Raw genomic sequence first — 25,270 nt, 5'->3', positions numbered from 1 at the left:
CAAGTGTTATAAGGAACTGCATTTCGCCTTATTTTGCTTTGATAATTATCTCCATTAATGTATTTGATTTTGTAGAATGAAATATACGGATTATCTAATTTGAAAGCACCGTTCATTTACCAAGGCTTATTTCTCAATATTAAATAGGGTAAAAAAATGGTTGGTTTTGCTGGATAGTTCGCTTTGTGGAATGGTTTTGCTTAAATTTGACAAGTAGGATCAGGAATTCGAGATAGATTCTTTTGGACGAGAGGGAGGTGGGACTTTGGTTTCTATCGAAAGCGTGAATAATATTAGGCCTTGTCAAAAAGCGAATATCGCGAATTAGAATTCAGAGTCACGGGAAGCTGGCATTGCAATTTCAACGGCGCCTCGTCCCATAAAAAGCTGACTCGGAAAAAATCGCGAAAAAGTCAGACGTAAGCAAACACAGTTAACACACGATCGATTACTACATTCTCCACCATTAGAGAGTTTAGCGGGCCTCCGCTGCACGTATACGCGAACGCCTAACTATCTTCCATTCCCAAATAACGTGAAACATCTTGGTCGTCGTTTTGCGTCCGCTTGCGTCACACGTAGCTTTTGACAGTGCCTCGCTAGGGGTAGATTTTCTTCTTGTGATGACGTCACTCCTTTACTAACTCGCAATAAAATATTCCCCTATGGAACAATACTTATATCTTCCATTCCCAAATAACGCGAAACATATTGGAATTTCGTTTTACTTAGCTTTTTATAATGTAAATTACCTTTTTTTTTGTAATGTAATGCTCAGCTAATCGTTTTGCAACACATATTTATTTGATTGGTTTTTAAATTAAAACTATATTATTATTATTTTTGGCACGTAAACAATTGATATAATAGAAACCAACGTAAGCTTACCTCCGCTTTGTCTAATTTACGTTTAAACAGTACACAACACTTACGCGGTTATAATTTCACAATTGTTGCGAATAGTCGTTATTAACGTGATACTGTTGGGCGTCCACTATAACGCTCGTATAGCCGGGAGCGGCGGCTCCGGCGCTCACCGCCAACGTCTCTTGGTCGGTTGTCGGGACGCACGGGACCATCGGCACCACGCAATGGTGTCGCAAGCCTTCTAAAGCGCACAGCGTTTGACCAACTTCGTCGTCTTCGTCTTCCTCTTCGTCGTAATTTCGTCTGGCGATCCCGTTCACAACCCCGTGAAGATTAGCGTCGTGCGGTGTGCCGTAATACTCGTTCAGGACGTGTTGTTCGTCCTCGTATTGGTGGAATCTCCTTTCAGCCGGACGCTCGTAATCCGTTAATTTTCTTTGGTCGTGATTGCAAAATGTTTCTCCCTCGTTGGGAGTGGTATGGGTTATGACCGATTTAAAACTCGAAGTCCCCATGTCGGTAGCTACGGAAATACGCGGTTCCGGAGCTACATTAACGCGGGTTAAGGTACGGTGGTCGATACCGCTGTCCGGTCTGGTCAGCGGCGACGCGGAATGATCCGTATCCAAATGTCTACTGTCCGGAGAGACACCGCGCAACGGCGAGTTCCGATGATGACTCCTCAACGCGACGTAGGCGTCCGTGTGGGCCAGGTCCAAGTCGGAAACGGTGGAATCGGAATGATTGCTGTACGGTTCTCCCGTCGTCTGGTCCGAACCGGGCGTTTGGAACGAGTCGTGAGCGCTATTGCTCCTCGAACTCGCGATTGGGGTGGTTAACGTATCGCGTCCGAAAGCGTTATTCATGATGGCCCCCGAATTGGATAGACTAGATTGGTTCATGTGGCTTTCGTCGCCCTTATTGGCGTAACCCGGGAAGTTGGCCATGTCCGTTCGAGTCACGTACCTTTGTTCTTGGTACATTTGTCCACCACCCGCGGCGTTGATGGAATTGACGTGATTTCCCGCGTAGTATAACCCGCACCCGTTTTCTTCTTGAAGCGACGGGTTGATCGCGTACGGTGACTGCTGCCGCGAGAGGTTGAAGTACCGAGGCGGCGGTTGCGTCGGTGCTTGGGACTGAGGAATGTTCCCGTTGTGAGCGTTGTACGGCGGCAGAGATTGGAAGATGGCCATGTGCGGCAGGTCTCCTCCGGCGGCGCATCCGTCGTAACCGGAGTTCCCTTCGTAGTTGAGTTGTTCCGTCCGATGGTTGGCTTGAAGGTCGTCCAGCGTTTCAGCCGCGCAAGCGTAAGGGGCCTTCCGACTCGCTTTGTTCTTCTGACTGCGCGTCTTGGACGGCGCCGACCTCCCGTTGCTGGCGCTGGCGTTAGAAGGGACACCGTTCCCGTTGGAGCTTTCGGACAGTTGCTGACTGGAAGCCGTCACGCTGTCGCTTTTCGTTTCGATTTGGTCCATCTGCAAGATGTTGTTCTTGGCTTCTAGCTCGCTAAATTAAACGTATTTAGTCAGGTATCGGGGCGATAAATACGAAACCGTTTTAAAAGTAAAACCTACCTGAGAACGTAATTTACACTAACGACGCAATGAGGCCTAGAGGATCTAGTATTATGAACGATAGTAGCGTAGCTTTGCATCCAAACCCATCCGCCATTTTTGGCCAGAAATCGATAATATTTGGTCGTAACTTGTCCCTTTACCAAAACTGCAAATTAAACACTTGTAAAGCGGCGAAATAAAATCAACTTCATCAAAAGACGATCCCACCCAATCATGGCGATTAGTAATTGCTAGATTCATTTCGGAACTATTAAATAGATAAATGGTAGTTCAGCAATTAATCTAGAGATGGCCGTAGTGGTAATAGACCATTCTATAAAATACTACTTATGTGGTTATTTACTTTTGTGTATAGAGAAGCGGAAGGTTTGGCCCGATTTTTCATACACCAGGGAGGTTCAAAAAAGGATTCTCTGGCAAACCTGCGAACCTAGTTGTCTGGATAAATATTGGATTTTTTATTAAATTCTGCAAATTGAATAGTTATAGTTTTATACAAACCATTACAAATAGTTAATTAACTATATCTCATTGATTTTGAAAATAGTTCAGTTATGGACTTAATATATTCTGAAATATACTATCTTCACGTATGATACATTAGCTATATTTTGAAAATCGACTTTAAGGGTGGCGCTTCAGAAAAATAGGAATGAGCATAAGCAAAATTTTAAAAATAAAGAATAAATAAGTTTGCAAGTCCTACTGAAGTAGCGCTATGTTGTCTTTGTGAAAGTGTTAGGCCTGTTTAGCTATAGGAATTTATAGAAAAGTCTATTACAAAATTTCGTCTGTTATGGCAGGAATTTACAGATAAGTATATTCTTACCGACTTAGCTGCGGTAGGATCGGCTTATTTAAGAATATATGCAGGGGCGTATTAACCATTAGGCAGAGTAGGCACGTGCCTAGGGCGGAATTTTTCTAGGGGCGCCAAAACTCTGATAAAGCGCCACGGTCCATGTACTTGGCTTGCCCCTACTTAGTTGACCAGCCCGTTAGACAATGCCCAGGGGCGAAAAATGTTTCTGTGCCTAAAGGCGCCAAAAGGGTTAATCCGCCCCTGACTATACGCGTAAAAGAAAATATCCTTACGTGTATGATGAGATATGTTCATATGAACGCAATCGCTGCCGTGGATGTAATGATATAACGTCTTCTCGATCAAGTCTTGGGGCTCGTAACCCGTCAGGTGAGCTACTCGGGCGTCTAAGAAGATCAGTTTCAAATCCAGGCTAGCCCGGAACATGAACATGTTGCCGTACATTTTGATTTCGGTGATGGCGCTAGGAGGCAAAGAATGTCCGACCGCCACCAGGCCCATGTTCTGGTAACAACCGTCGTAGGGCGCCACGTCCATCGAGTAATGTTTGACTTTGAGATAGCCGCTGCAGTGGATGACCTTGTAGCCCCCGGAGGTCAAGCCGGCGTTCCGTTTGGCCAAGACGCATTTCATCCTGAGGAAAAAAGATCTCTCGGCCTCGAAGTCCTGGGCCATGTGGTGAGCGTACGAAGGTGGCAATGGCGGGTGAAGGCTCAGCACGGCGCCCATTTCTTCGTGATCCGTCTGATGGATGTACTCGTAGATACTGTTCCCCGTTAGTTCGACCTATAATTCACGGTTACTTTTCGTTCAACTAACAAGGAGACATCCCGAGGTGTAACCCACCGATTTTGTTCAAACTCGGGGGATTGGTAGACTTTCGTGTATCATGAAAAATACTAAAGGGAATTTATTCAATGGGCAACCGTTTTGCCATGGCAACGAAAAATGTTTTTGACAACAAAAAATTTAAATTTTCGCATTGAAAATAACATGGAATTCTGACCGATTCCTAGCCCCCCCCCCCCCCTGTGAAAAATTTTAATAAATTTCAAAAATTCAAAAAGCCAAAAATAGTAAAAAATAGATAAAAATTGACAAACAAAACATCAAAACTGATCAACTTTTGATCAATTTGAGGTCAAAATCCCATGTTATTTTCAATGGGAAAATTTAATATTTTGCGTTGTCAAAAACATTTTTCGTTGCCATGGCAAAACGGTTGCCCATTGAATGAATTCCCTTTAGGATTTTTCATGATTCACGAATGTCTACCAATCCCCCGAGTTTGAACAAAACGGTGGGTTACACTTCGGGATGTCTCCTTGTAAATAAAAGTATTTTGATCGTAAGAATCTTACCTGAGATAGGCCTAAATGTACCGAGGCGGTTTCCGATATGTACATGATTTTGCCATCAGGAGCGACCACAAATACAAAACCATCCAAAGTCTAAAATATATTGCAATAGCGTATATAGTCAAATTCGTTCAAAAATTCATTTTGGCCTATATCTACGGGCAATGTTTAAGAATAACAGAATATATATGTCCGTGAGAGAGCGGGTTTCGCTTCCAAGACTGCACAATGGATAATTAAACGCCAACTTATTCGGAGGCACGTTCGAAACCCAATCTTCATAAATGACTTGAATTAAAACAATAAGCGATTGTAGGTCGCTAACCAAAGCGAAAACATAATTTTAAGCTGGAATTTTTTCGGATATTTATAGCTCAAATACAGACGGCTTCAAATGAGGTCTAATTTATAGAAAAAATACTTACTTGTAACAAATGGGAGCCTAGTTCTTTAATAGCCCCTTCTCTGGGATTGGGCGGCGGTGGGCTAGAGCCCCAGCCATCCCCGAGTCCTGCGACAAAGCAAAGCGAATGTATCAGTATTTGTCTGAAATTTACTTATGGAAGATCACGCGCGCTGGAGGAGAAAAATACAATTTTCCATAACTCTTCGGGGGTATATTGATCAGCGGGTTGCAGGAGCCCTAAAACCACTTTCGTTTGTTTTAGGTCAGAGGATTATCCCGGATAGCTTTTCTCCGCCGCTTTCGGCGAGGTCCAACCCCGCGGATCGGAATCCGGGGCCGTTGAAAACATTTCGCGCGTCGAACAAAAAGCCCTCGACACTAAACCTGAGTTATCTGTGTTTGCTCTTACTCTTTTGGTTTCTTCCCTATCAACTGCGAGCCAACTGCTCTCTCCTCCTCCTCCTCCCGCGACCATTTCTCGTCTCCTCCTCATTTAGTCAGACACCCTTTTTCTGACCCGTTCAGCTTGCAGTCTGATATTGTAGGGTTTAAAATGCGCTGTCTCGTTGCCAAATTATTTTACTAAATTATGGCCACTATAAAAATGGCTTTCAAAGTAAATGTCTTTGATTAAACCTTTACACCCTTTAAACTACTTTCTCCCGTACAAATTCAATATTCTTATATCGCTTCAAATAGAGTTGTTGATTTTTTGTTAATTAGTTAATAAGATACAGTACCGGGACTAGAGGTTTAGTTTGCCGAGGGGCCGGTCACTTCCTTGATTAACGACGCAGCCCTCAAAAAATTAAATCCGATTTAATCGTGATAGTTTTGATTAAATCACGTTTAATCGTGATTAGAATGTTTAAATCTGATTTCATCATGATTAGAATGTTTAAATCTGATTTAATCATGATTATAATGTTTAAATCTGATTTCATCATGATTATAATGTTTAAATCTGATTTCATCATGATTAGAATGTTTAAATCTGATTTCATCATGATTAGAATGTTTAAATCTGATTTAATCATGATTATAATGTTTAAATCTGATTTAATCATGATTATAATGTTTAAATCTGATTTCATCATGATTAGAATGTTTAAATCTGATTTCATCATGATTAAATGATTAAATCCTGATCGAAACAATTGCGATAGAACCATCAATATTAATAATTAATATTAAATTATCGCACTTTAGTTTTGATTTTAATTATAAAATGTCGATTCGACCGATTATATTGATTAAATCGTGATTAAAATGATTAAATCGTGAATAAAATGATTAAATATGATTCAAATGATTAAATCTGATTCAAATGATTAAATCTGATTCAAATGATTAAATCCTGATTAAAACGATTAGATCATGATTAGAATTATTAAATCTCGTTTAAATGGTGATTAGATTTATTAAATCGTGATTAGATTTTTTAATCTTGATAACCCTGATTTAATCATTTTACTATGATTAAGACGCACCCAAAATGGAAGTGATCTGCCCCTCAGTTTTGCCCTATAGAGTTGTTAATTTTTAAGAAACAGTTCCGGAAAATTTTCAAATCGGAAAAATAAAAAATTGAAACATTACTTTTTAAGGCGTTTTTATTCTAGACTAGTCTAGAGGTTTAGTTTCAGTTTTGGATTCTAAAAAATGAGCCGAAAATGGCGCGAAATTTAAATTGGCGATCAATATTAGGCTAATCATGGAATTAAAACCTTTTTTCCTTTTTTTTCGGAAAAATGCGGAATAATTTCCGGAAAAAAGGCTCGGTCATTTTACGACTTACAACTCCAGTTTGCAAACAACCCGTTTCTCCAGGTTCTTTTTACAGGGAGAATGGACTAACAAGGAGACGACCCGAGGTGTTACACACCGATTTCGTTCAAACTCGGGGGATTGGTAGACCTTCATGTAACTTGAAAAATCCCAAAGGGAATTTATTCAATGGGCAACGGTTTTGCCATGGCAACGAAAAATGTTTTTGACAACATAAAATGGAAATTTTCCCATTGAAAATAACATGGGCTTTTGACCGATTCCCTGTGAAGAATTTTAAGAAAATTTAAAAATATTTAAAATACAAAAATTATAAAAAATTTATAAAAATTGACGAAAAAAAATCAAAATTGATCACATTTTGAACCAAATGGGTGAAAATGAATCGATGTGGCTTAAATTGGAAAAAAAAATTGAGAAAAAAATTAAAAAAATACAAACATTGAAAAAAATATTCTAAAATTTATTAATATAATTTTTTTTCAAAATTGAAACCGTTGCCCATTGAATAAATTCCCTTTAGGATTTTTCAAGTTACATGAAGGTCTACCAATCCCCCGAGTTTGAACAAAATCGGTGTGTAACACCTCGGGTCGTCTCCTTGTAAGTCGAATAAAAGAGCCTCTACGGAAAAATAAAAAGGCGGAAAATTTTCCGCAAATCGGAAAAATAAAAAATTTAAACATAAATTACTTTTTAAGGGTTTTTAATGTTTTTAACTTTTTATCGATATAAAATGATTAATATCAGTAAGCATACTACAAAACATTAATAGTGTTACATTGTTAATCAGTTTAAACTAGTCTGGTTAGGTTTAGTTTTACTTTTAGATTCGGAAACATTAGGCGAAAATTCAGCTTTATTTAAATTTGTAAACAATATATTAGACTAGTTTAATCGCGGAATCAACCTTTTTTTTATTTTTTCGGAAAAATACGGAAAATTTTCCGGAAAAAAGGTCTCCGTTATTTTCCGGAAATTTATTCGATTTACGTTTCATTTTTATGTCCTATAGAACGATACTTATCTAGTAAAAATACATATTATATACTTTTGGTTCTAATAATTAGAATTGAATTTAAATATGTCAAAACTATTTTATCGTAAAAGAGTGAAAATGTATATTACGAAAGTAAATTCTAAAGCCAAAGCATGGCTCTTGAACTAGAATTGAAGAATTAGGTAAAGACCGCATTAATACGTTGTTAAATAATTATATAAATTTATTATCTGCAATAAAACTTTAATTATTTGACCAACAAACCCGTTTCAAAGCAAAACCTAGTAAACACCAATTTCGAAAATTTGTAGTTTGTAGGAAATTCAAGTATAAATTCGAACTGCGCAGTTACTGTAAAAATTGCTATGACCCCAAAAACATTCGCGATGATATATACCAGTAAGCAGAGTTGGCACTTTTTTATTTTTTTTTTATAAAAATCAAATCAATCGATTTTTTTAATTAAATCGGATTTGTGTGATTTTATTGATTTTAATACAATTAATCGTTCTTTTCCTGTATAATTAACGGATATTTTACTTTTATGAGTTAGCTAATCTTAAATTAAATGAAATCTTAATTGAATTTAATTATTATTTAATATTTTAGTTTACTCAGAATGTATTTTAATTTTTTAAGAAACTATTTTGGTCATTATTTTTCTATATTAAAATAAATTGTATGATTTAAATCAATGATTTTTTCAAAAAAATCACTCTGATCTTAACCAGCAAACCAGGCCAGTAAGTATTACTTTCGTAACCATAGGAAGTCATATAAATCAAAATCAAAAAACTTAATTATCTTAAATTTAAAAAAATGATTTTGACTAAGGGGTGCTTAGTGATCCACCCCTCCTATATATTACGAGGCGGGCAATGGCCCGTGAAGCGATACACCGTCCTAGCACAAGGGCAAATCCGTTAGTGGTGTTCAGGGAGAAGCGAACCACCAGGATGTCGCTTATTAACGCCTTTCCTGTAGAAGCATTTCTACCGCAATACACAGACATTACATCTTTCTACCGTTTTCAACAATGATTTATAAAATATTGGGTGCTGCAAAGTGTTATTTTATTGATTTATCCCTTCCTGGGCTCGGCACGGGTGGAAACGATCGAGCCGGGATGCGGGAGGATTGTGCCGATGCCTTCCGTTGTTCGGCGAGCGGGATTCGCGTCGTCGATGCCCGCTGGCGATAGCAGACAGTCTCCTTCTTACCGTCGCGACAAATCGGTACTTGAACACGTTTTAGATATGTTCAAACCCCCTCCTCCCGGATTTTCTTTTCACATTCAGGCTAGAATAGAGCGTTAGATTTAACCGATTACTCTCTTCCTTTCTTATTAAAAAAGCGCTGGCCCGTTTCTGTCCCGCGCGGAATGAATGGTCCCGCATAGAAAAGGATTTTTTTTACGCAATTTTATCCACTACCGATTGTTTAATGCGAACAAAAATGCGGAATTTTTTCGGTATTAGACGATCTCGACGGTATACAGGTGCGAGTCTGACTACGCCGAAAGTAACCCCGCTGATTCAACCCCCATTTATAAGGGAAAACTTAAACTCCGTTTAACACCCGGAAAAAGAATAGGTAACTTGGCATTTAACTTAAGCCTCGGTAGACGCGAAGTTTAACCCTGTGATAAACTTCGAGGTCTAGTTGGCGTAGGGAGCGAAAGCCGCTACCGTTGACTCGCGATTCGTTCAGCTAAGGTTAGGTTTTGAGAATTCGGTAAAAGGCCTAGCTGGTTTGACGGTAAAACAAGCGAGGACTGCCCGGGCTCGGATTGAAAGGAAGGAAACGTTAGATGAGGCGTGATTCCGCGCAATTTCCACCCGCGCCCCGTTCCATCACGCGCTAAATAGAGTCTACGCGGTTCCCCCTTTAAACGGAGGGCGGCCGAGACTAGACCCGAGGGAGACCCCGGAGACCTCCCGCCTGAGATTTTAGGCGTGAGAAGTTAGCCGCGCCGTTGCTGTTGACTCGGCCGGGAGGTGAGAAATTTCGATCTATTTACTTTGGACATCGTGTCTACTAAATTGATGGGAATATACCCCCGCTTCGTATATTCATTGCAATTTTTTGTTCACTTCCTTACGCGGAAATGAAGACTATATTTTAATTGCCAATGTCCGATTTAGCGTTCTTTATATCGGCTTTAAGGGTGGAGCGAATCTCGCCCAACAATCGGACGAAGGGGAAGGAGCCGCGTTCGGAACAAATGGATTAGGAAACGATAACCGCGGGTAGTCCTTGCAATTATTTAGACAAGGGATACTGCGAGACCTATCGCGTGTAGATTTTACCTACTCCCTCGTCTTTTTAACGCACTTTCCTCTTATAGCATAAGTGTATAATATTGTTACTTAAGTATGACACTTCCTATTCTTCACATACAAAAGTTTTACTGACAAGGAGACTACCCGAGGTGGTTATCACCGATTTTGTTGAAACTCGGGGGTTAGGTAGACATTATGGTAGTATGAAAATTGCTTTAGTTTTCCCATGGCAACCGAAAAGAATTTTGATCTCTCAAAACAAAAAATCTCCATTTAAAAAAGCATGGGATTTTCTCGGTTTCACTTACTTAAAAAAATTAAAAAAAAATTATAATTTCAAAACATACCCAAAAAGATAAATTTGACCTATTTTGGGTAAAATTGATCAATTTTGATTAAATTTTAACATAATTTGGGTAACCGAGAAAATCCCATGCTTTTTTAAACGGAAAGGTCAAAACCTTTTCGGTTGCCATGGGAAAACTAAAGCAACTTTTCCCTTTGGCAATTTCATACTAACATAAGGTCTACTTAACCCCCGAGTTACAACAAAATCGGTGATAACCACCTCGGGTAGTCTCCTTCTGAGAGCTATTCATAAGACCATATGTAACATAATTACTCATAAGTATGCCTCTGTATAATATTTCCATTGAAAAAAAATCAATGAGACCTGGTTTCACGCGGAACATACATTGAGCGGACCCAAAAATGCAAAAATGCTTATAATCCTTGCGCTATTGAAAAGGTTACCATGGAAATGAAATCATGTGATCGCGAGGCACGAGCTAATATTGACATTGGCAAAGCCAGAAACGCGCGAGGAATTCTCACTAACTTCCGTTTCCCATCTGTAAAGTTGATGATGCATATTTCGTCACGGAGTTGTAAGTGACGTAATTTACGTCATATCCCGTGAACAAGGTTTCATTAACAAAAATGCTTTTATGGCATACTTATGAATGATTATGTTACATATGATAAGACAGACTGCATTACGGGCTTCGTCGACGTTTTGCGTCCGCTCGCTAACGCGTCACACGTAGCCTTTGACAGCGCCTCGCTAGGGGGAGATTGTCTTCTTGCGATGACGTCACTCTTATGGAACAATATTATAGACTTATGGTATTGTTCTATAAAATCTGTTCCCGAAGCCAGCGATTCCCATCCCAAGAGGCGGATAGTTCGTCAGTTCCCTAAAAAGCTCGCGTGATTGTGATATTATTTTTGCGTATAAATCCGGACAATGGTATAGTTGAAAAGTAAACATTTTGAGAGTAGTAATGACGAGGGGTGGCCGCGGTGAACGACATGTTCGAGTGCGGCTTTCTAGAACTCGAAATCCCGCGGATCGGTCGTGCTGGGACGCTAACAAAGCCAATTTTAAGCCGGGAATCCGTCCGCGGCGCGTTCTCCGATCCGTTCTTTTCAAAAATGGGGGAATCGACGGGGATTCGCGAAGCGCTCAACTCATTACGTTACTTCGGAGGACATAAGGGGCTGGAAAACGCAAAAATAACGCCGAGAAGTCACGGCTATTATAGCCGCGTTCCAATTATTATCGACGACGGGTCGCTCAAAGGACACGCGGCCAAATTAAAAAGCGTTTCGGACAATCGGGCACGTGTCCATGTAACGCCGCTTGACTACGATTTTGCGTCGTGAGGAGAGTGACCGGGGCCCCACTATGGTACCACCCTTCGCGTTAACTAGGCCGCTCAATTTGTAGCGCGGGTTTCAGGGATGATGATCGGTTAACGCGGAAAAGATGAGGTCAAGGCTCGATTGGACCTCCATACAACTCTATTACTGAAATATAAGATGAAATAATAATAGTAATAATAAGTCATCGAGGGTTGCCACAGTTTTTTCACAATCAAACTCCCTGACTTTTCCAGGTTTTCCGTGACCATCTCTGGAGATTTTCCCTGACTTATTTTGTGCATGAATTGTGCCAAGATTTTGTAATTATTAACCTATATTTTAGTAAAAGTTTCCTATTGGCAACCAAAATGAAATTCCCTAACATTTCCCTGATTTTTAGATTATGTTTTAAAATTCCCTGATATTTCCCTGATTTTTAGATTATGTTTTAAAATTCCCTGATTTTTATACCCATATTAAAATTCCCTGACTTTTCCAGGAATTCCAGGTTTTCCAGTTACTGTGGCAACCCTGCTAAGTCATCTAGCGACTTTTATTGCCATTAAATTCAGATGGCCGGGCTAAATTACGTCGTATAGTGTGGTGGCAAGCCCTTCATGCCACGCGAGCCAACAGCGCCCTACTATTACCGTTAACCTCAACAAGTTTTTATGGAAAGGGGAAACCGAGAACTAGGGGCAAATCCCTTTAAGCCAATGTGGAGAGACTTGCAAACTCAACGCGGAGTTATTTCGAGTTTTCACCCATCAGTGCCACAAGCTGGGATCGAACCCGGCTCCTTTGGCTGCGAGGCAATATATTATTCAAGTAATTAGACTAAAATTTAATCGAGTAAAATTTATGAATTTCTAAGACATACGCTACTTTTCTAAGCCTATCAGACTATAAATAAAATTTCGCATTAAATTAATTTTGACCCTAAATAAAGAATAATTTTAACCTTGTATCTTTAATTAAAAAAAGGATTTAATCTGCCTTATTTTTGCAATAATTTACCCTATAAGTAATAAAAAAAACCTTTATTTGATAAAGAAACAACCCTTTATGTGCTTTGCGTGATAATTGGGGTGGTCCTCTTTTTCGCTTTTGTATAAATCCGTTTCTCAGTAGATGAACAAAGGACGTACTTACCATCGGGGAATACGGCCCTCATTTTGAGGTACGAAGTGGTCAATCGGATGACGGATGCTTTGTCGAGCTGACTGGTGATAGCCGCCGGTAAGGGCAACAGTTTGGCCAGTTCCAGAAATTCGGCATTCTCTTTCTCGCGTCTGGAACGCGCCGCGTTCTTCGATTTCTCCTTCATATTGTTTTTTACCTAATCCAAGACAATTCTGTTACAACGCGTTGATGGAAACACTGTCCTGACTCGACCGGCGAAACTGAACGAACGACGAAAGGAGAGCTTTTGATAATTCCGCGTCTGAAACGAGGGAAACATGGCGATATTTTTTAAAATGGATCTAAATCCGTCCGCAAATTCGACACGTATGTAAGCGTGTCTGACCCTTGGAAATCGGATTAAGTAGAACAAGAATTTTTCGTAGACGGTGTGGTCAAATGTTATTTGGAATGTTCGAGCCGTGTTTACCGTGGAGCGCCGAATTTGTTTGGTTTTTAGCTCCCGGAAAACCAGCCACCGGAGGAAGCATTATCTTTCTCGTTGCCGGCGTAGATCCCAATGTTGACTCTCGTGTCGGCTCCGTATCTACGCAGCTGCGGGTCGTGGTTTCTTAGATGTCTATTTTTTAGATTTCTTTTCCCGCCTCGTCTAGTGTCCGCGCGACAATACTGGCGGTCATTCCCGGTTTAAACGGCCCTGAAATCCCCGGGCACGGAGACACTGTCAACTAGCGTCGCTAAATAAAAATAACTATCGTGTGAAAACGGCCATCTTTATCCTCCTTATTTTCTGTTTGTTTCGCGAACATTAACGCGTCGCTCGTAAAAAGTGGTCTCGTTTTCTTTCGTCGTTCGTTTCGCGTCTCGTTAAGTCGTTCCGCTCTCTGTTTAGACGAATCATTCGAGGGGGATAACGAAATTAACTTACCTTTTAGATAATTCCATTTGCGCGCTTCGTAAATTAAGTTAAATCATCGCTTTTAATGGGTTTAAACGGAGTCTTTATACGGCGCGGCGTTAGGGATGAGACGGAAGGTCTGTACCTGGGACTTTAGGAGGTTGAAATCCCAAATTTCTCTTTTATCAAGGGTCTAATGGGGGTTAAATTTTCCGCTGTAAAAATGTGGAGGGGTCGTATTTCTTCCCCCTTTTAGGAGGCAGGGACTGTTACCTGTTGGGGGATTCCAGCCTCCCTCCGGACCAAGCGCATGTGCTCTCCATCCACCAGTCTCCTCCTCCTCTTCAGTGAGCGGCCGGCGAACGCGATCGTCACCCGACGGTACGCGTCAAGGCGGGGGAAAGAGGATCAATCGCGGGGCCGGAATTCCAGGTGGCCGTGGGCGCTGCTGCGAATCTGTAAGCCAGGAAGTCTCCGCCAGCCTGCGAGCATCCCGCCGAAAGACCGCCTTCTCGATTTCGACGGCTTTGGGCGACGCTTGGAAGGTACGGCCTCCCGAAATATCTCTATTCTCTCAACTCTCGAGACGTCATTATTCGCGTCCAAAGGTGAAATTTCTAAAAGGGGAACGCGTCGACCTTCCCCTTCCTTCGTATTATTTATAATTTTGAAACAATATAAGCTTTGAAACCAGATTGCGCAGCCACAGTCGACTAACAAGGAGACTACCAGAGGTGTTACACACCGATTTTGTTCAAACTCGGGGGATTGGTAGACCTTCATGTAACTTGAAAAATCCTAAAGGGATTTTATTCAATGGGCAACGGTTTTGCCATGGCAACGAAAATTTTTTTTGACAACTTAAAATGGAAATTTTCCCATTGAAAATAACGTGGGATTTTGACCGATTCCCTGTGAAACATTTTACAAAATTGAAAAAAAATTAAAATACTAAAAATAATAAAAAAATTGATACAAATTTACGAAAAAAATCAAAATTGGTCTCATTTTTATCAATTTTTAAAAAACATTTCACAGGTAAATTGGTCAAAATCCCATGTTATTTTATGTTGTCAAAAACATTTTTCGTTGCCATGGCAAACCCGTTGCCCATTGAATAAAATCCCTTTAGGATTTTTCAAGTTACATGAAGGTCTACCAATCCCCCGAGTTTGAACAAAATCGGTGTGTAACACCTCGGGTAGTCTCCTTGTAAGATATTCCCGTATTCAGTTGCATTTCCGAAGCATATTGGACTGCTTGTTCTTTGTTAATTCACGGGGGGGGGAAGGGGGGGGGGAATAAATAGGCATATGACGCAAAAATTTTAAGTTGTTATTTTACTCAAACAATAAATTTTTGTAACTCCTTTCGATATGATTTTTTTTCCCGTTAAGGGGGAGAGTAAATTTTTTTATCCCGAACTTTCTAACGGTGCATTGATTTTGATACGAGTAATTGGCATCGAACCCACGTACTTGGGGTGTTTTCTATACAAAAGAGCCGACCTTTAATTATGTAGTGGCTACATTTTGGGGAATCTCCGCAAGTGCCGCGTAGCCTTTACTCGTATTCAAAGCCGAGAGTGATTTGAAAGGGCGCCACGGGAACGCCACCAGCCGGGGACAAAGAGCCGGGTCTCCTGACAAGTGGTTTCGCGTGAAGGGGTCCCAGCTCCGCGTGAATAGGACCATGGTAGCTTACACGTACATTCCTTTTTAGCTCGCCGTTCGGCCGCTCTTTGTAGTATTGTATCGTATAGAGTTCGTTCATTGGGAAGTTTTAAGATAAACTAAAATAGTTGCGTTTAATATGGGTTCGCGACCTTTAATGTATAGAAACCCCGTATTTTACACTATTAGGTGGATACTTGGCGTTTGTTTTGGGTTTTTCAGAGTTGAGTAAGAAGTGTAACCCTATGACGTCATTTTACTCCGATTCTGTGATGGGGAATAGTTCGAGTCAGGGTAAAATTGTCTGAATAAGCAGACGATATTATCAGTTTACTTTCTTTACTCCCGCTTTTGAGCAGGAGTAAAACTGTAAAAGTGTAGCCAAAATTCTTTGACATTAGGTGGTTTCTTTTCGCGTGTTCTCGGACTAAAAGTGTACTCTTTTTAGTTACCCTAAAATGTTTTATTCGTCAGTTCCGGGGATGAGAATGATTCCGCCCGAGGGGTAAGACACTCTCGGATGACACCGAGTTCGAGTACTTAGTACTGTTAAAGGTACGGATTTTTAAAAGTTAACGAACTCTTATTAGCACAGTCAGAGGTACGACAGTGTACACCGAGTTCGCGGAGTGACCTACCCCTCGATTCCGCCCCATAAACTATTCGCTGGCTAATCTTTTTAGCCCTTCTGACTCGAGGACTGGTGTCAAGGAGTAAATTGGATTTTATCGTCTGCTAGCCAGAACTCATCCGCTGAAAAGGCGACAGGCAACCCGGGTTGGACATAAGGATATTTTTTTAGTAGTCAGCCTGACTAGTGAGCCTCCTTTATTAATTTATTTTAGTAGTCACTGACTAGTGGGGGTAAAAATGGGGGTTTAAAGTCCAGTAGGACAGCCAACATTTTGCTTTACCCATCAGAATTAAAATAGGAATTTATTAAAAATTGAATTACATGACTTTGGCCGATCACATTTTTTTTAAATAAAATGGGATTGATTAATGACGAATTTATGATACGCCATATTCGCCATTATTTATGAATATTTAGGTAAATTTTTCACTAGTCAAATTGACTAGTGAGCCCCCAGATTTCGATTAATTTTAGTAGTCAGAGCATTTATTTTAGTAGAGTAAAACCCTGCAGGCAACCATTTTGCAAAAACGATTTTACTCCGACTCAAACTATTCGCCACCACAGAATCGGAGTAAAATGACGTTATAGCGTTACTCTTCTTAAGTTCCGAGGGGCTGATCACTCCGCGTAATCGGTGTACAGAGCCGTACCTTTGACTGTACTAATGGGATTACGCGTAATCTTTGAAGTCCCTGCCTTTGGCAGTGCTAATCTAAGCGTAATCCGGTGTACAGATTTTTTAAGAGTGGTTAGCCCCTCGTTAAGTTCTTACCCTACTCCGAAATCCCGGAACAAGCGAAAAGAAAACATTTTGACGAATAGTTATCTCCACTAGAAAACAGCGAACCGTATTCACATATAGCCAAAGACTATGTAATCTATCGCTACATATAATTAATATAGTATTTGATCTAGGCCTAAACCCTCACCGGAAAATCCAAGGTCTTCGTCACCCATTTTATTTTTTTCGTAGATAAATCACTAACTGGTTTTAAAGGGAATATAACCTCAAGTTTTTTTAAGACTTTTTTATGTTTTTTATGTTAACAATTTTGGCGGGAAATCACTAACCAGCGCCAAAAATATCTGAAGCAATGAACGAAGTGTTGGTGTTCCACACCAAAAAACCTGAGGTTATATTCCCTTTAAGAAAGATCCTGAAATCACTGCTTTGTACAAAAAAAACCTCGTCGATTGTATTAGCAACAGATTTGGCAACAATAGGCGGTTAAATAAACCCCTCTCTGACTGTCTTGCCCCCTGTTGGAAAATGCTGCCAGATCTATGCATAGAGAATTCTCAGCTTTGGCAGCATAAAGATAAACCATTGACAAGCCAGTTATATGTCCAATCGCAGCAGCACTAACTCTTTAATCGGATATGAATTATCTTTTATTTAAGAGACTATTATTATCATCAAAGTCGTCTGAATATGCAATTATCTACATAAATTGCAGGTAAAATTCTTGAAAGCTTGGTATCTTTGCTGTCTTTAGCGGAACAAAATCAACTTTTCTTGTTGAAATAACCATTTCTAGATTGAGTAAAAAAAATTATTGAGGAACACCTTGCAGTGCTGCCGCTAGATATTTTCCGAATGTACCTTTTAGAATACAGAAACGCACTTTGTATTGCTATTCGCAACCGAAACGAGTCTAGGTGGCGTAGCGGTGCTAACTTCTGCGAGGTTGCTCCTATGATCTAGCGTCTGCAACTGACAAATGAAAAAGTCATAAGAACGTTTTTTCTTAAATAAACTTATTAAAATATAAGCAAACGATGCAAAAATCATATTAAAATGCAAGTATCTTTTTTTATGAAGTCAAATTTACCAATAACGATAAGGAAAAACTAATAGCGTCTGCTATAGCCACTACCTATTTAGTTTTCAATGGCGAACCAAAGGGGGCATAGCGATAGTTTTTTAAGCTATCATCAAAAATTTATTATAAATTACAACTGTTAACAGACATACCTAGTCAATAGTAGAAGCCCTCTTTAATAAGTTATATTATCTACTTGATAAATGTAATTTTAACCTTATATACAGACCTATTTTAAATTATGTCTGTTTTAGCAGACGATATGGTAGCAGAAGACACTCCTACTAAGACCTAATAAATAGTTGCGACTAAATGCTAGACTCTTTTTGGGGGTCAAAAAGGGGAAACAATGGGATATGATAATTCTAGCTCTATTATTGGTCAAACCACGCTAGCCCTAAAACGTTTCAAGTTATGTTGTCTTTTACTGCTAAAAGGAAGGTAAAGTAAACAGAGTGCCACCTATAATTTATGTATATTATTGGTTATTGTAACTCAAAAATCATATTCCACATTCAAAAACATGCATGACGCCACTTTCTTTATGGATTATACTTCTTTTATCTCTCTTTTTATTATTATTAATTTTTATTGACATTACTGTTCCTAATATGGCGAAAATCTATGTTCCTGAATCAGTTGCAGCTAGGAGCAACAAACACAGCACCCCACGCAAGGAGAACGCAACCCGTCAAAAGTCGTGCATTTTCTCGTGTACATTTTTCATTGGTTAGACGCTTTATCGCCTGCTGCCGTCGGAAGGGGGAAATTCGGAAATTGTCTTCCCCCTTTCCGTAAAACGCTCAGCGTAAAAGCTCGACCAATAAAATTTGTACGCAACACTGCGTTAGCGTGTTTACAGAATAGCTGCGTTCTCCTTGTGTTTGTTGCTCCTAGGTTGCAGTGACATTTTTTTCACTTTTTTTCTTAGTTTGCGTATTTTTTTGTTCCATTTAATTTAATAGACGCTTCAATAAAACATCCTTCAAGGAAATCGCCAAGAAGTAATATTTCGAAAAGCAAAACCTAGTAAACCCCAATTTTGAAAATTCTAATCCCTGAAAAATATTTCATGCTGAGATATAAGTATCACTTACATTGTCGTAAAAAGTAATGTAAATCGAAATAGAAATAAATTAAATTTCTCGAATTTGAAAAATTGTTGTTTACTAGGTTTTAAATTGGAATAGCCGGACTTACTTGAGTGGAAACTGAAATCGAAAGAAATGTTAAAGCAAAGAAAATATACAATAATACATCTTCAAATAAGTGTCAAGAAGTAATATTTTCGAGAGCCAGGACCTGCAGTACACTGTTTATATAGTGCTTGTTGAAATAATGGAAACTTTCCACCTATACGGTATGCGACATTAGAGTAATGGCACTGCGACGTTCTAGTATGTCACCTTTCCTATAGATAAAAATTTTGCGACCAAAATGGCGGCCATGGCCAAAGCTACGGAGTGCTACTACCGTATTAAGGGCCTGTTGCAAAAGTATGCTTGGCGAGGATTCGACCATAGAAGTTATATTTTCAAATCCTAGAAAAACATTTTTTTTTTTTGCAACAGGCTCTAAGACAGTGTTCCCTTTTAACTAGATAGATTTTTTTTGACAAAAAACACGACGCTCGGTTTACTGGTGAAAAGTTTCCATTATTTCAACAAGCACTATATAAACAGTACTTGCAGGTCCTGGCTCTCGGAAATATTACTTCTTTACATATTAAATCCTTGAAGGATGTTTTATTGGAAATTATACCGAAAAATACTAATTATGGCAACGCTGACTACCTGGTTTGTAATTTTTTCTTTCATTATAGTCCATTAATTATGGAATGCCATCCAGGTCAAAATTATAAATAAAAAATATGGACTTTTTTCCACACATTTTGCAATAAAAATAAAAAATACCGATATTTTTTATATTTCAATGCAAAAACCATTATTTTTAACGCCTTTCATTTCAAAATAAAAAATAAAAATATTTTGTGGTGAGAAAAAATATTTTGTGTTGAGAAAAAAATATTTATGTTGAGAAAAAAAATTTGTGTTGAGAAAAAAATATTTGTGTTGAGAAAAAAATACTTGTGTTGAGAAAAAAATATTTGTGTTGAGAAAATATTGGAATTGGACCATACTGGGTACGATTATGGCTAGGTACTGTCCTCTAGGTCCCGCTAGGTCCTGACAAATATGCCATTGGAATTTAGAAAAAATAACAAAAAACTATATTTTTCTCAACAAAAATATTTTTTTCTCAACGAAAATGTTTTTCTCAACAAAAATATTTTTTTATCAACGAAAATGTTTTTCTCAACAAAAATAATATTTTTTCGCTCAGTTTATATTTTTTCTCAACAGAAATATTTTTTGCCCAATTTATGTTTTTTCTCAACAGAAATATTTTTTTGCCAAATTTATATTTTTCCCTGCAGTTTTTTTTTTATTTATTTACAATTTTGACCTGGATGGCGTTCATTATAACGCTATTACCACGATGGGGACAGTGCTCCCCGGAGAGCCAAACCCAGTACCAGATCCCCTTCGATGGCTAGGACTAACGCTATCAACAGGGCCGTAGCTAGAGATAATGGCACCAGGGGCGAGCTGCAATTTTGGCGCCCCCTAATATAATAATATGGACCAATTTTGGCGCCCCTATACCCTATCGCGTGCCCGGCGTCCGGGAGGCAGAGTTTGTGGATGGCCGTGTGAGGACGACTACCAATCCCCCAACGGGTGGTCGCAATACTTCCGCCACGGGTGGCCCCACCCCTGCCCCACGTATCCCCTCGTTGGCGTGGCTGTTACACATATCTCGCCCTGATTAATCAGATGGTGTCTTCGTCGGGCTCGCGGTCTTCTCAGACTCAATCAGCCCTTTCTTCTTTGAATAATAAAAAAAAAACAATACAAACTGAACAAAAAATAAACTATAAATATAAGGAACGTATCTATATATAAGAAACGTGTAGACGAGCGAGAAGCAAGCCAAAGTTCATAATAATCATTGGACCAAACTCAAGTAAGAGAAAGCACTGGTAGAATCGATAACTTCCTTCTTAACTTTTAACGTCTGTGACCTCCAGCAGGACAGGATAGATTGTACAGTTCTGGGAGGATAGATTGTACAGTTCTGGGAGGATAGATTGTACAGTTCTGGGACACCAGTTCTCTGCCTCCAGCCCAAACACGACCCCCAGGCTATGGGCCTGATTCATCGTCCTCCACTCATCAAATAATCCATTTTGGGCAGTACCTGGACAAGATAGGAGAACATGTACCAAATCCTCACTGGGATGTCCACATAGGAGGCAAGCTGAGGAAGAACCGTCCAATTCATATCTCCTCGTTCCAACGAGAATCGACCCTGTACGTGCCTGGAAGAGCAAACCACCGCTGAAACTACCGTCGTAGCATGATTCCTTCGCAGGCTTCTGTTTGTGTAAGGCGTACACTGACAGACTTTTCTTTCCTTTAACAAGAGCACGCCAATTTTGCTGCCCCGCAGCCGTGACTTCCCTCACAAGTGTCGTAACCAACTCATCATACGTGGTAGCAGTACCCCGACGGGTCCCAATGCCCTAGCTGCGGTCGAGTTGTGCCACTCTCAACGTCCATGCAGTTGTATAACGTTGGACCTGATAAAGTTTATCATTCTTTTTGCGATTCGAGCTTCTGGCATAAACTTTAACCGGCCCAAGAACTTCAGTTTGCTTTTGGCCTCCCTCTGTTCCATAGAACTCCAGCCCATTTCACCCTGAACTGCAACGTTTGCTGTAATTGGCCCTTTATTGAGTGCAGTGCATCCCACCTCATGCTGCACGCGCTCAAAGATGTTTTAGTTGGCTTGGAGTAACAAATAACCTCGTTGGCATATGTAATCACTGGGACTGCCGCGCTTTTCCACAGAGTCCGTCCAACAGAGCATTTATTGTACGACGATTCCGCCAAATTCCTTACCATCCAACGTAGCTTATTACACTTCCCGATTTTGTCTTTTTCCATTTGGGCAAGGTAAGCTTCCTGGACCATCAAAGTAACTCCGAGGTAAGTATATTTAGTAACTCTTTGCGTAGGCTTGCCTTGTAACTGATATCCCGGTGAGACGGTAGACATAGGGCTTGTACTCAAAAAGTTGGACTTGTCGATACTAAAGGTCAAGCCACGTCGGGAATCAAAACTTGAACAAATGTCCAGTAGCCTACACATGTCCGTATGATTATTCGCAAAAAGCACCACGTCGTCAGCGTAGAGTAAGCATCCCAGTGAGGTCCATGAATTTCCGCTCCAACGTTCGCTTATCGGATTTCAACGGCAAGATCATCCAGATAAAGAATAAACAGCATAGGTGAGAGCGGGCAGCCCTGGCGTAAGCCCAAATGACTCTCGACCATTCCTGTGGTAATACCGTGCAGGCTGTAGGTATAGTTACAGTGGGTATACAATATAGAGATGTCACGCACTATTTCAGATGGGAGACCTTTTGATAACAGACTTTTCCACAGGAGTGACTTATCAACGCTGTCATACGCCTTTTTTAAGTCCAAAAATGATACTTCCAAGGGTGTATTCATCTTAAACGACAGCTCTATCAAACTTGTGACAACGAAAAGGTGATCCGCTATCCTCCTATCCCGACGAAAGCCCGCTTGTTCCTCATTAAGAAGACCGCAATCCTAGACATATACGCTAAGCTTGTCTTTGAGCAACATGGAGTAAAACTTGTACATCACTGAGGCCACCGCAATTGGGCGGAAAGAGTCGAGTTCCAGTTCATTCTTTCCCTTGCCTTTATACAGAAGGGTGACTCTAGTCGTTTGCCACGCACACGGAATATCTTACAGAGAGCCGTTTTAGCAGTTGGACCAAGACGCTTCAGAACCTCAGCATACAACCCGTCAAGGCCAGCAGCTTTTCCAGTTTTCAATCGAGCTATGACGTCGGTCACATCTTTGTATGAAAACTCGGATAGCAAACTAACAGTAGCAGAAACTTGAGTTGCAGTGCCCCCACCATGTTCATTAGGAGCCGCGTACTTGTCAGACCGCATATCACCAGGCACCGCAAATGCGTCACCACAGTCCGTTACTATGGAGGCAGTTAGTTTGCTGGGCGCGTCCATGTTGAGTTTACCCCCCTTAACCCCCATTCTCCATATCCTGGGACCAAAGACCCGAGCCTAGACCCCCACCGGTGGTTAATGACCGACTAGCGGGCGGCCAAAAAGAGGGATGGAAAAGACCGCGAAAAAGAGTGTATATCACGCATATATTCAACTATTCGGCTCGCTATCGCAGATTTTTCGGCCAGATTTAATAAGACATAAATAGAGTTTATGCTAGCGTCAATTGGCATCTAAACAAGAAGGCCAATGTTACTTTATAGAAAGGCCTATTTGCAAGTCGCGTGTCTCTGCGTACTTTGAAAGAATTCTAGATATTCCCGCGTCACAAACGAGTGACGAACGGGTATTTTCCAGCACGGGACTGACACTTGGTCCTCGAAGAACGAATTTAAAAGGTTCAACTCTTTCGCAACTAACTGTTCTTCACAAAAATTGTTTAAATAAATAAATGCCTCTTGTTATATTTTGTATTGCATATCTACATATACACTATATAATAAAAAAGCTTCATGCTATGGGTTGCGGCGGTTCTTCGGGTCTTATCGGGTTTCCGGGTCGGTTCGGGTTTTCGGGAATTATCTGGTTTTCGGGTCTTGTCGGGTTTCCGGGCCAGGCCGGGCAAAATCGATTTTTTAATTTATCGGGTCGGGTCGGGTTGGGCAAAAATTATTTTTACGTTTTTCGGGTCGGGTCGGGTTGGGCCAGGGCCGGATTAAGCCGACTTTCGCCCGGGGGCAATTTCCGAGTGAGCGCCCTTTGGAACACGAGGAGCGAAGGGGGGGTGCCAAACTTAGCATTTCGTTTCTGTTCTGAGGGAAACCACTTGGATACCAAGCGTGTTTGAGGCGTACCCTTGGGGGGTGCAAGAAATGAACTCGCCCCCCAATAATTTGGAGAGTTGGCAAATCGAGGCCCATTTGGCAAAATGGCACCCCCCCCCTTAAATAAATCTCCGTGAACCCTTCATCAGCACTCCCCCCCTTGAAAATTTCTCGGAGAAACCCTTTAAATAGGGTTGGCAAAACCCCCAGTTCCCCCCCCTCCAACCGACCCTCTTCGGTATGATAGTATATTTTTTAGAATAAAAATACATTGATATATATTTTGTGTATACCACTTAGGGGCCCATTATCTCACTGTAGTCTGTTGACTCACTAAAACTGTATTACTTGTTACCGATCTTAATGTCCAATAACCGTAATTAACTTAACAATTACCTAATAAATATTGAATGCCCGTTTAACACGCGATATATTTAAAAATTACATTAAAAAGTTGTAGGTTGAGCTGGGAATTAAAACCTTTTTAAATTATGATTTAAAGTTTATTTACATTTGAAAATCCAAATCTAAAAAACCAACAATTACCGTCTATATTATAACATTGACTGTTATAAAAAGTTTAATAAAAAACAATCAAAATACAACTAGGGCTAACATTTACAGCGACGAGTAGAAGATTCCCAGATGACGTCACTAACAGTAGGGAAGTATACACTCTTTTACGCGCGTCTTTACCCCCATCAAGGACCCTCCCACGATTTGCTACACAGGCAGCTGCCATAGACGTACTGTGCGTAGCTCTACTGTGGAAAGTTCTTTCCCCAAAACCCGTTCTCTCGCGTGTAGCACGGTAATGGCGACTCCCATGAAATACGCGCGTAAAAGAATCTATATCCCGAGGAGAAACGCGATTGCCGTGGATGGTGCTAGGTGTCGGAACATTATCGCCTCAACACGAGTTTGCTCGTTGCTGTTATGCTAGCCTATGATCAAAACGGGGCTACGTTCTTCTCTCTCAGTCACTAAAACTAACTTTTAAAAAAGACAATAAAGTGTGTAACAATGCCATTATTCAAATTTGAAACGGGTAAATTTTATTTTTTGATGTTTTTGTGTTTTCCGAATTCGCTATGGCATAAGTGGTATTACTCTAAGTACCCAAGTTCGAACGGCTTCTATGGGGGCCATGCGAGTCAGTGTGCCCAACTCTCTCTCTCTAAAATAGAACTACCTCTACCTACTATTAAAATGAATGCTAACTATTGCCGCGGTAAGCTTACGCCTTAGTGCTCGGTTAATAGAAAACCGAAGGGAAAACCAAAAATTAATGTCTCTCGAGTTTCCTCACGATTCCCGAGGCTCGGCTTGATTCGCGGAGAGGGGGATAGTTTTGAATATTCTTTCCCCCAAAATCTCCTATACAAGAGAAACGGCCT

General features: G+C 40.4%; 1 protein-coding gene across 1 annotated transcript; it reads right to left on the bottom strand.

The window, feature by feature from the left end:
- Nucleotides 1–810: 810 nt before the first annotated feature.
- Nucleotides 811–13,921, bottom strand: sim (bHLH transcription factor single-minded). The gene is made up of 7 exons (XM_090163764.1): nucleotides 13,820–13,921; nucleotides 12,901–13,087; nucleotides 5,054–5,139; nucleotides 4,632–4,721; nucleotides 3,543–4,056; nucleotides 2,445–2,592; nucleotides 811–2,376 (listed from the first exon to the last, which is right to left on the bottom strand). The coding sequence occupies exons 2-7, from the start codon at nucleotides 13,073–13,075 to the stop codon at nucleotides 945–947; spliced, it is 2,445 nt and encodes an 814-aa protein (XP_090019890.1). The 5' UTR covers nucleotides 13,076–13,087; nucleotides 13,820–13,921; the 3' UTR covers nucleotides 811–944.
- Between the last annotated feature and the right edge of the window lie 11,349 nt (nucleotides 13,922–25,270).

The sequence above is a fragment of the Leiobunum rupestre genome, chromosome 11, assembly GCF_980474605.1.
Source record: "Leiobunum rupestre chromosome 11, qqLeiRupe1.1.hap1, whole genome shotgun sequence".
Classification (NCBI taxonomy): Eukaryota; Metazoa; Arthropoda; class Arachnida; order Opiliones; family Sclerosomatidae; genus Leiobunum; species Leiobunum rupestre.
This window is presented reverse-complemented; position numbering and strand designations above follow the sequence as displayed.

Excerpts from the sequence above, each read along its gene's own strand:
- sim (XM_090163764.1), bottom strand. The coding sequence starts at position 13,075 with ATGAAGGAGAAATCGAAGAACGCGGCGCGTTCCAGACGCGAGAAAGAG. Across the intron at positions 4,057-4,631 it reads TACATTTAGGCCTATCTCAG|GTCGAACTAACGGGGAACAG; the intron begins GTAAGATTCTTA and ends CGTGAATTATAG. Across the intron at positions 2,593-3,542 it reads GAACATATCTCATCATACAC|TTTTGGTAAAGGGACAAGTT; the intron begins GTAAGGATATTT and ends TTTAATTTGCAG.